We start from the raw sequence: 12,306 nt of genomic DNA, 5'->3' as shown, positions 1-12,306 counted from the left end.
TTCCAAATACCCATTCATCTCTACTACAGCTGCCCACTCTGAACATGAACTCTGAACACCATTCTTCTCTGTGATACTTTTTGCACAAATTCCACCATAATATCACAGAAAAACCTAGGTTTGAAGGAACCTCTGAAGGCCATCTTGTTCAAACCTTCATTCAAAGCAGGGCCAAATACAAATTTAGATCTGGTTGCTGATGGCTTTGTTCAGCTGAGTGTTGAATATATTCAAGGACAAAGGTTAACCAACTCACTACAAAAATCAGTTTTCTGTCTGACCATCCTCAGGGTGAAAATTAAATAAATTTCCTCATACCTAGCCAAATTTTCCTTGCCCTAACTTTTGTCTGTTGCCTTTAGCCCTTTCGTTGTGGACCTCCTAGAAGGGTCTGCCTTTGCCTTCTCCATAATCAGCTACCAGGCATTCAAAAAAAGAAACTATACTTTCATTCATATGGCTTAACAAAGCTGTTACCTTCAGCCCCTCTTCACACATCATGTTCTCAGTCTCCTTAACAACGTGGAGAGGGTGACTCACTGCTGCACTCACTCCAACAAATCAATGTCTTTCTTGTAACATGGAGCCCAAAATGGGACACAGTACTCCAGATGAAGTCCCACAAGAGCTGAAAAGATGGAAAGAACCACATACCTCACCCTGCGCTCTAGTTAATAGAGTCCAGCATACAGCAGGCACAAGCCACACCACTTGCTTTTATTCAGCATGTGCACTGGGACCCCCTAGGACCTCTTCTGCAAATCTGCTTTCAAGACACTGATTCCCACCCTGTAATTGTACATAGCTATTTTGGCCGAGGTGCCAAACTCTCCACTTGCCTTTGTTAAACTCTGAGAAGCTTCTCCTAGCCCATTTCTCCAGCCAGTCTAGCTCACTCTGAAAGGCAGACCCACCCTCCAGCATATTAACTGCTTGCCTCAATTTGTTGTCATGAAGATGACAGAGCTCAGCCTCACAATAACATCATCCAGCTCTCTCAGCACCTTCAGGTGCATCCCATCTGATCCTGTGGACTTGTACATGTCTAGTTTGCTTAATAGTTCTCAATCTTCTTCTACTCTGGACAATGCCTACACCCTAGAGTCTGCCACTAGGCTCAGAGACCAGGAAGGACCAAGTGCAGAGCTTACATGTGAAGACAAAAGCAACTGAAGGATTGAGTTCCTCAGCCTCTTCTCATGTCATATGTCCCTAGGTTCCCTGCTCCCTAAAACAGCAGGTTTGCACTTGCCTTAGCCTTCATTTTACTGTCACAGTATCCATACAAGCCCATCTTCACATTCCTCATCAGATTCAACTCTGAGGCTGGTTTACGTAATCCCACCCCTGCACATTAAGGGCCCCTGCAAGCGCAGCCTAAACCTGCCTCCACCTTCTCTGCCTTTTCTTTTTGTCTCTGAGCTCAGCCTGAAGCTTCTTGTTCAGCCAAGCAGCCTCCTGCGACACATGCTTGACCTTCCACGCATGGGAAAGGATCGTTCTCCTGCTTTGAAGTTGTCATCAAAGATGAAACAACTCTCCAGCCCTTCAGGGTAGTCACACAGTGTAACACCCAATCATGTCATAAACACTTGACTGGGGATATTTCTGTTATAAATTTAAACAAGAAAATATTTAATGGTAGTGCTGATTCGTGGGTTTCATCTACCAACATTGAAGTTATTAGCCCTCAACCTCAGGGCTGAACATCACCTAATGTATTTACCTGAAATATCATCTGAAGAGTCTTCATCCTGCAGCCTGTTGGGCCTTTTGCTTCTCTTTGGTTTCTCGGGGTTGGCTCTTGACGGATCTTTCACCCGCATCTGTTACTTACTAGGAAAGAGAAACAGAGGTTGCTTCATCGTCTAAATACTTTACCAAATGGAGCGGGTTTGAACTCAAAAAGTTTGAGATCAAACCGTACATTCAAACCTCACGAACAGAGTTTTGGGTTTTGACTAACGTCAGCTACTGCGTAACAAGGAGTATGAACGTGTCAGGAATGAACTCTTAGGAATGCAACAAGATCAGTTAGTTACACTACGTGACATTATGAATCATATCTGTAGCTACAGGGGTGACACACTTCCAGGCAGTGGTGTTAAATATTTGAGATATCGAGATTCTCTTTATTTTGCTATGGTAAACTAGTACAGAGCTCCAGCCATACCTTACCAGGAAAACTTCATCAAAATGAAATAATCTCTTTCTTAACATATCTCCCTTAGAAAAGGTTTCAGTCACCATTTACCCTTGCACATTCCCTAAAAGCTTTTGAGCAATTTCAAACACTTTAATAGAACACAAAATTTTCCAAATCTCATGGAAGTGTCCTCTCCTATGAGGGAGGACACACTGGAATGCAAGATCACCCCTCTATTAAACATCAGAGAATCCATATGGATGAAGTCTCCCATAGGATATTTGGGTCATTAATGAAGCAGGCCTATAAGGAACAGAATTAAAAGATAAACATTTGCCACTAAACTTTGAAAAAAGTCCTCAGAGATTTCAGCACAACAGTCATTTAATCAAAATCCAAATGTGAATTCACTGCAGGAGTATAGCCATGCCTCACACAAACAGCTTCTGAAGCTCAGTTTACAGGTTGTCTTTTAACTATGTGCTGCATAAAAAACAAATTTATGTTTTCATATACAAAGCATATGAATGTAAGACAGTCATACACTGCAATCCTGTGAGCCATGCTGTTCAGAAAAAAAATGACATCTTGTGTACCACAAACAGGTTAATAACATCACCTAAGCCACCAACACCAAATATTTTCAAGAGTGCTACTTCATTTATGTATAGGAAACCTCTAAAATGCCCTACATTTTGGAACAGTGAAACACATATTCTTGTTACAGATCAAGTGGATAAGTTTGCCCAAGTCTAAAAAGTTTGTCTACCTACGTTTTTACATCTTCTCTGTACTACTGAAGCTCTGAGAAACAGAGAAACTGACCTGTATATTGAACTCAGTATTCCGTTTCCTTTCTTATCGATTAAATCAATCAGCAGAACAGTCATCTATATCCATATTAGAGCATCACCACCACTGGTACCTCAACAGCCTTCACCAAAGTGAAGCAGGCAATTCATACCTCAAAGCTCCTGTTCCAGGTTCTTACAGATCTGGACGGACGTTTCTGCACCTGCTACACATACTGTTAGCACTGGAGGTTTTCTGCATGAATGTATCACCTAGAGATTTACTTTGGGCAAGTCAAATTTCTGTAGAGTACAAAAGAAACTTTTAGTCTCTCCTTCCTTGCATCAGTGGCTTCATGCCTCCTCAACCTTTCAAAATGCATTTCACTTTTCACAGAATGCAGCTTTACATAACAATCAGTTTATACTACATTAAATACCATTATATTATTAAATTATAGATTTAAATTTTCCTGTACTTAAGGGTATAAAGCTTCAGATGCTTAGACATGCAAGTGAACAATGCCACTGAATTCAGCTTTGCTGGTTTTGTAGGCTTGCGATTCGTGTTCATACAGTAAGAAAGATCTCAATATTCCAGCTCTTGACTATTTATATTCAACAGATGTTAGCACGCCTAATGTACATCAACAGCCACGTATCACAGCATCCATTGAACATGAAAAGGTGCTTCAGAGCTCAACAACTTCAACTGTGTATTTCTGCCTTGGCACCTTATATCATATATATCCAAGCTTCATGTGAAACTACCCATCACCACTTGTCCCACTGCTGCTTAACAGAGCACAAGATTCATCGAGACATTCATCAAACAGTAAGGCCAATACAGCTGCTCTTAGAAAACCCATGATTTTACACTAAATTATGTAGAGTCAATAGCAAAGACAGCAAAAATGTCCTCCCTGAAGGAACACAGTTGTGTTTAGGTTATTCAACATTGACATAAACTATCTACAAGTTCATTTCAGCATAACAATTTTAATCTCTTTGGACAGATTACATAAACCTGTCTAAACCACAGATATCACCCAAATGAAAGTCATGTTCATATCAGTACACTTTGAGAGCTCTGATAACTTCATGAAAGAGTAATTATGGGCCCAACCAGCTGAAACACAAGCAAGTCTTTACCACCTGTGAAATCCCATGGCCCACAGGCCAGGTGACATGATCCAGATCGGGGCACACACAGAACACCGCTGAACCCACCCCTCTAGGGTCCTTCAGGACTCATGGAAAAGGAAAAGTGTCAGCTGGTACCCACAGCAACTGAAAATGTGGCATTTCCGACCCAATATAATCAACATGGCATTAAAAATGAATACTGGCATAAGAAGCCAGCGTTCACACTGCAGGTTTGGGAACCCAGAGACTTCTCAGTCTTGTTTCAGTGAGAGCAGGCAGAACAAAAGATAACACGGACCATTAGATTAATCAGTTTCCATGAACACACATATAGACAGGCATCCATCAGACAATGTTTACTGACCTGTGAGCACATCAAGGACCTAGCCAGCCGGGGTTTGTGCCTGGTTTTGAAAAGCTTGTAAGTGGGATGAAAGGGCAATGAGCTACTCAGCGTGTATCTATGATGTAAGTAGCACAATACACATGCACTACTATCTGCCCTCTTCCAGTATACTGGGGACAGAAAATATTATGAGTGAAAGATCTCATTTAACAATTAAAAATTATCAACATTTCAAAATGTTTACACCAGGAATTTGATTATTATATTTAATTGAGACAAACAAGGAAGAAATCTGAGGTGCTTCAGAAATGACTTCTCAGAAATTTTTTCATTTATGGGAAATAAAAGATCTAGATTTTATTGGAATTAAAACACTGAACAAACACAGACCAAATAAAGTATTAAATACAGCTAAGAAAAAAGCAAGAGAGAATTGCTATGTCGACCATGGACACAAGGCATTCAGGACAAGCAGGTAGAGGAGAAACAATTTACACAAAATGAACTTGATACACAGAAGATTAAAAACCATGGCAATATTCCCATGATTTGCCTCTTACCAAGCAATTCTATTTTTTTAATATGTTTAAGGAGTAATTTGTGGCTACAGCCATCAACTGTGGAGTGTCCTAACAGAGACAGACTCTCCCTCTTTCCCCACGCAGACAGAAGTCACATGAATCCTTGCTTGGCAGTTTCTTTTTGTGGTGGAAAAACAAACACAGTAAGTTTTTCATTTCGTATACACTAAATCAAGTCACAGTGCAAATGATACTTGATTACTCCACCTAACAAATAAAACAACCCCGATTTTTGTGGTAGAAAAAGCTGAGTTCAGAGGGTATGTTAGCTCCACCCTGATCTCTATTTGGCACACAGTAAAAATCTTAAGTAGAAATTATGCAGTTTCATGGGGAAAAAAACTAAAAATAGAAAGAGCTAAATCTCTTCCTTTTAAACAATCATCTCATAAAAAAACCCTACAAACTAGTCCTTGCGAAACGTGTCCAGATTCTTTGAGTTCAGCATACAAGAGTTTGAAGTGTAATCATCACTTGCTATTCTCAGTTTACATTTTACTTCTCAAAAGACTCCTAATGCCAGTCTGCCTACAAAAAGCTGATTAAGATCAAAAGCTCCTCGCTACAACAGCTCGCTTCCACCTTTCTAGAAAGAACAAACCACTTCAAAAGCAGTAGAATGATCTGCCTACTTAATTTTAAAAGCTTCAAATTTGACAAAGTGCAAAATCAAAGTGCTAAATTTGTTAAGTTAAATGTAAAGTATGCCTTTAGTATTTTAAATGCACAGTATGCCTGAAAGTCTATATTTAACAGCATTAATATTTCTATATTTAGAAATGCACCCTCTTCATAAAGTATATATTTAGAAACTAAAAATGGATGGATGCAGTTCCTAAAATAAATAATTGTTATTTTTTAAAATGTTATACTTTACTGGAACTTAGTAGAGCTAGGACCAATAAAAGACAAAAGGCTGGTGTGAACTAGAATTCACTTTTCTTAAAACAAAACGAAAAACCAAAACAAACAGGGTGTTCCTCTGCACAGTATCTTTATGCAAGAGAGGTGGAGAAGCAAATTACGTCTTCACATTCTAGACTCCCCAAAAACCTGTTCCCATCTTATCATCTTGCACACCTTACTTAGAGGTTGAGTCCCTCCTTCTACAATGTCTACAGCTCACTTGCTAAATTTTGAAATGTGGCACCTTAGTGAGTTTTCCCATGCTGTACCTTCAATATGATGCTTAGGAGAAACCCAAACAAGATCATCAACATGTTAGAGAAACAACCTGTGCTGCCTACTACCGTGTCACCACTTCCATCTGTCAAGATCCACTTTTTGCCTCCTCTTACAATTAGGGTGCCAGCTCTTTCGGCCAAGTGCCACATTTTTGTTCTTATCTGTGTAATACCCATCACGACACTTTTCCTGACTCTCAATTAATGAGGATTACACTTGCATTACTAGAATTCAAACAACAATATAAAAATGGTGTAATAACCATCAGCTCATCCAAGCACACGTATGCTATGAAATATAGACATGTGAGTCTATAGATAGTCTCTGGATACTATTTTGGACATAGCTAAGACTCTTCCAGTAGAACTGGCCATTAACTGTGACACCAGTCTTGTTAATTATTTCATCAGTGAGCACCTGAATTCAAAGAAGCCAGGGCAAATACATTCATCTCAATTAATCTGAGGTATCTTAAATTCCAGCTGTCTTACCACTTGTAGTCAAACTTTCAAGTTAAAATGATACCACTTCATGTTGCTAATGCCAAAAACAAAAACAAACACAACAAACTTTCATCATGTTGAAAAGGCACAGCACGCACTGGATACAGTGCAAAAATAGCATTTTCATGTAAACAAGGCCCAAACAAGGGCCTGAGGAGCAGCAAAGATGTGCAGATAAAGTCCAAAAGCCAAGATGTTCTGCAGCACATCCATGAAGGGTCTTTATGAGCTTCCATGGTACTGTCAGAGTACAGAAGGAAAAGCCTCGTACAGGTCAGTAATGCCAGTTCCTCTGCAGAATTGCTACATGTGTTGATATAAGCTGCAAGTTGATATATTTTGGATGTCTGTTCCGAGCATTACCTGTGGCATTTTGGCTTGCTCACCACTAGATCAAATGTCACCCCATCAGAGCAAGAACCGCATCCATCACGGTTGGCAACCGGGCAGTGTCACCCATCAACGGGCTGGGAGGCTCAGTGCTCTGACAGCCACCAAAACCTTTGCGGCAAACAAGCTCCTGCTGCCCACTAGAGCAGTAAAAGGACCAGAACTGCTGACTGGTAGTGGCAGCAACACTTCTTCCCCTGGAAAATGTCATCTGAAATTCTGAAAGTGTCATCTCCGAGATTTCCTAGCCCAAAGGCACATCACACATCCTACACCGTCATTGGAGCTCAAACGCCAATCTTGACATTATATTACAGTCCTAAAAGGGTGAGACACTGATGTACTTTTTGCACAAGAAGCGAGTTGGAGCCTTCAGACCACTAGATAAAACTTTCCAAGTGACAGTAAAAATCCCACAGCATTTCTCACTTTTATTAATCTTTTTTATCCAGCTGGCCAAGGTAAACATGGTCTGTCAATGTTCACTTGTGCATCCTGCACAATCCCTCCCAGATCTCTTACTGAAACCTACCCGCCACAGAAAACCTACATCTAAGGATAAACAGAAAACAGATATGTCCAGAAACTAGAATAAAATGATCCTGTAGCTAGGTTTATGACTAAAGTAAATAAAAAGATTGAGTGGGTAAAAGGAGAAGTATTTTGATGACATATTTCTGGTAGTATCTTATAGCAAAGGTTTTGCTAGTGTCTTATGCAAAATTCCAGGGATCCCTGTCAAAATCAAACTCATAAGGCAAACTGCAACTTTCGCTTATGCTCTCTATCCCTCCTTAAAGGTATTTAAAAAAAAAAATATTAACACACCAAGAGGTAAAAACATCTGGTTGGATGGTCTAACACAGGTTTCCCAACATACACGTGGATATCCTTTAAAAAGCAAAACACCTAAGTACCATAAAAAGAGCCATGGCTTATAACTAATGAAGTTAGCCCACAAGTGAAAACTCCCTATGAGAAAAGGCAGTCAGATGATAGAGCTAACAGACTATGCACTCGTATGATATGAACACCGATGCAAACAGCGTCATCATTTCAGAAAAAGTGAGGCCATAACCAGTGAATAACCAGTGAACTCATAGTATCTTGGCAGGAAAATCACACAGACAAAAACTGGGAAAAGGCAGTTCAAGATGAAATATGAGCGAAGGATGAACTTAAAAGAAATGCTAACTCTGTAAAGTCTTAAAAAAAATAAATTAAAAAAAAAAAAAGTAAAGTAGTAGCAAGTAACAAGAAGGAAGCGTGTTTGCAGCACAGTGTGTGAGATAGCAGACTGCAGCCCCCACAAGATAATAATTCAGCTGAGACTCACACCATACCCTTGCCTAGGGGGTTGTCAGAGCAGGTGAAGGAAGACAATAGCTCTCACATAACTTCCCATCTACTCTGGAAGAGTGTTGTAGGAGTCAGCTAATTAATGGAAGTAAACCAGATAAAACCATAAAGAACTAGAGAAAACTCAACTGAGCTCTTTGAAAGTCAAAGTCTTGCCACTAAGCACAAAAAACTTCATTCCATTTTCCTCCTCAACACAAACTGCCCCAGTTTGTTTTGATGACATGTCTAAAGTGGAACAACTTGTCCTTGATCTACGATTGATGCTCACAGCAGAACCCATGAGACACTAGCTGCATTTCCGTGAAACTCACAGAAGCAAAATTACAGAGCACCAGTTCTTCAATATTTCATGAAGAAATCTGACAAAATATTTACAACCGTAGTAAACTACACAACAATTTCACACACGCACGTTCTGCTATCAGTCTGGCACATGCTCATGCCACTACTATGCTTCCATTTAAAAACATAGAAAAGGAGAGTGCAAAGAATCCTTTAAACACAACTCTGCTTTATATGACTGTATGAAAGGATTATTTAATGGAATTGGGAAATATTTGTAGCTAAAGATGACACACAACAGAATACAGTGCTACACCTGAAGTTATTGCCACCTGCTTCTACGTTCTTGATGTCTTAATTATTCTGCACCTGTGTTTAACATGCTGACACATGTATCCTATTTAACCAGGCGATTAGCAACCTATCTATAGCAAGAGGAGGATGAAGTCCCAAAGTAAAGCACATAAACAGCAAAATACTGAACGAAGGTCTAAAAAAAAAATCCAGGAATCTGAGAATCAAGACATTAAATCAAATACAACATGTGGAGTTTGCAGTTACGGGTCTAAAATACAACATCTCTGATTAATTGAGAAGACTGTCACCATGCTGTCATCTAATCACCAAGCACGTCCCGGTCTGCATTCGCTGAAAACTAAACTTGAGGTAGCGCAGCACCAGCGCTGCGGCCACACGCGCTACAGCCCTTGGCGTGGGGACCCGCAGCTGCCGCGGCAGCAGGGCCGGCGGTGGCATCACCAGGCCCGCATATGCCAGGCTGTCAGAGCGGGGCAGAAATAACCACGCCAGCCTCATGACACAGAGCGGCAAGGCCATTTTATAACCGTATTCACTTGCTAACTTGCCTAATGCAAAGTGAACGGAGCTTATGTTTAGACCCGACCAAAGGCGATGCTACCGACTCCTTCTAATTTAACAGACCGAGAAACTTACTGCAGGTCACGGAGACAGCCGGTGCTGCTGCCTCCATGTGACGACAGGGATAACCTATTTCAGACCGGCAGCGGACGGTCGGCACCAGCAGCTCGTAGCCGTTTACCCAACGCGAGCCCAGGCCAGCCGTACTCAGCCGCCGGTTCGGAGCACCGCGGTGAAGAGCCGGGCAGAGCTGCCCCCGGCAGCGGGGAGGGCTACCGGCCCGGGGCCTTGGCGGGGCAGTGCTCCCCCCCATGCCCGGCACAAGCGTCGTGGCCCCCCCACAATCCGCCCGCCTGCACCTGCGCGGCGCCCCGCTCGACACTGCTCCGCAGGCCCGGCCGCCGCCATGGCGGAGCGGAGCGGATCGGCCTCTCCACCCCCGGCCACCGCGCAGCGGCGCGGAGGATCCGCGGCCACCCGGCTCCGCAGGAAAAGCCGGCTGCGGCCCCGGCGCGTCCCGAGCTGGGCCTGCGGCCTCCCCCCTCCCCGCGTCGGGCGCCCCGCACTCACGGAACGGCGGGCGGCAGGCAGGCAGGCAGGCGCGGCGGCAGGAAGCGGCGGAGGAAGCTGGGCCGCAGCCAGGGCCGCGCTGCTCCGCTCCGCCCGGCGCGGCCCGCCCCCGGCATCGCCGCGCCGCTCCCCGCCCCAGCGCGGACGGCTCCCGCGGGCCCCGGGCGAGCTGCCCCCGGCGCCGTGCGACCTGGCAAGGAGCGGGCGGCCGGGGATCGGGGGAGTGGTGCCGGGTCCTGGGCAAAATTCTCATCCCCAGTAGGAAGGGCGGTGGGGAAGCGGGGTTGCCCGTGGCTACCGGCCGGGCGGGAGCGTGCCTGGGCCCGCCGAGGGGCCACAGGCAGCGGCAGGTCTGGCGGCGGGGCAGCTTGGAAAGTCCAGGCAAAGAAAAGCAGGGGGTGCAAAGGAAAGGAGGCGTGATGGCTTTGCTTTCGTTTGGCGAGGTCTTGGTGAAAGAGCTGGAGGTGCTGCACTGGATTTGTGCAGGTGGGGAGTAAGTTACAGGTTTGCCCGCGTGCAGGGGTGTGGATGGTCGCGCCCAGAAGTTATGCGGAGGGGCCTGAGCCCTGCAAAGATTTTCAAGGTAACCACCGCGGGAGAGACTGGAGGGAGATGAGAATCAAAGGTGTGTGTCCCACCTGAGGGACAGGCAGGGTAAAGGGTGTCCAGCACACAAGGGAGAAGGCAGTAGAAACTGGGACTGAGATTAAACTCAGCATGTGACTAGACAGCAATAGGGGCCTTATTTGGAGAGAAGACAAATCTGAATTAAAGACTGAGGGAGAGAAGTTTTATTGGAATAAGGTTATCTGGTGATAAGGCATAGAGAAAAAAGGGGAAAAGGGTGAAGTTGTTGTGGCACCCCTCAAAAACCAAGGATGGAGAACCTGTAATGGATCTGCTGACAAACAGACTGAAAGGATGGTTAGAGAAGCCATTGGACCAAGCAAAGACAAGATGTCAGAAAGTATTGTTGAAAGAGGTTGACGGATTAAGTGGGATTTGATTTAGGTAAGAGGAATTTTTTAGGCACTGGTGAGAACTAAGCACAAGGATCTGCAGGGAGGCTGCAGACTGTAACATAGGAGCCCCAGGACGTGGTTTGTGAACACTATATGTGTGTCTATATGTGAAAGGGAGAAAGAATATGGGACAATGCTCTGAAACAAACTGGATCAGAAGTGGGTCCTTTCTCTTCCACACAGAAGAGACTTGAGAATTACTACACTGCAAGGGCAATAGCTAGATTAAAAGTTTAAAGAGAAGGAAAGAAAAGTAAACATGTGTGAAAGGGGGATAGTGTGATATAAAGGGGAATAGGTTTGTTTAGCACAGGAGAGGAGAACAGAAATATCTGGAAGGGGTAGAAAAGCAAGCAAAGGAGGTTAAAAATATGAGGTGGGAAAATGTTTCACAAAGAAAAATTGTTTGAATTCTGTACAGAGAGACAGAACAGCAAGCTTTATGCATAGGTTCCCGTTGTTTTGGGAAAATGGGATCTAAATTAGAGTTGCATTTTAGGAGAATAGATTTGTCACAGAAATCAGCCAGGTCCCCAGCTTTCCTCCAGAAACACTCAACAATGCAAAAGCAGAGCCAAAGAAAGCCAACATTGACATTGAGTCTTGTCTGGGATTTGGTAATGAGAGAAAATGAGGAATCAAGGGCAAGGAAGACAGAAGCATGAAGAGCATCAGCAATCAGAGGCATGGATGAAAGAAAAGAGAAAGCAGAGGGGGGAAGGCCAAAAGCAAATAGTAAAGTATGGTGAAGAATACTATGGGAAGGCTGAAAAGTTTGTGGGGGAAAAAAACACAAAACAGATAATAGTCAGAAAAAGAACATGCAGTAACAAAACAAACAAAAAATCAGAAAAGCAGTAAGACTTGATGAAAGCCTAGGTCTGTGAACCATTTCTTCGATCAACAAAGACTTCACTCACATGAGAAGATGAGGATAAAGAATGTGCAAGGGTAGATGCAGCTGGGTAACCCGCTGGGAAATGGCTCCCACACTCATCCTCAGAGGTACCTGTGCAGAAACGGAGAGTGAAATGGAAAGAGAGAGAGTCCCAAGAGGTGAAATGAAGAAAGCTGCTGAGGAGGGGTTGAGTGGGTGCTGGAAG

The 12,306-nt window shown here is 43.5% G+C and overlaps 1 protein-coding gene across 2 annotated transcripts in view; it reads right to left on the bottom strand.

The window, feature by feature from the left end:
• USP45 (ubiquitin specific peptidase 45) overlaps positions 1–10,287 on the bottom strand; it is a 55,190-nt gene extending 44,903 nt beyond the window's left edge. The window contains exons 1-2 of one of the 2 annotated variants that reach the window (XM_082049563.1): positions 10,182–10,287; positions 1,727–1,836 (exon numbers count right to left, since the gene is read on the bottom strand). In XM_082049563.1, coding sequence (XP_081905689.1) covers positions 1,727–1,826 — 100 coding nt within the window. In that variant the 5' untranslated portion in view covers positions 1,827–1,836; positions 10,182–10,287. Of the gene's footprint in view, positions 1–1,726; positions 1,837–9,686; positions 9,706–10,181 lie in introns of those variants that run through there. The other variant, XM_082049564.1, reaches the window with a different exon arrangement.
• Positions 10,288–12,306: the final 2,019 nt, after the last annotated feature.

Source organism: Streptopelia decaocto (assembly GCF_964273445.1).
Source record: "Streptopelia decaocto genome assembly, chromosome: 3".
In the NCBI taxonomy this organism is placed as follows: domain Eukaryota; kingdom Metazoa; phylum Chordata; class Aves; order Columbiformes; family Columbidae; genus Streptopelia; species Streptopelia decaocto.
Note: the sequence above shows the minus strand (reverse complement) of the source record. Positions and strands in the feature narration are given on the sequence as shown.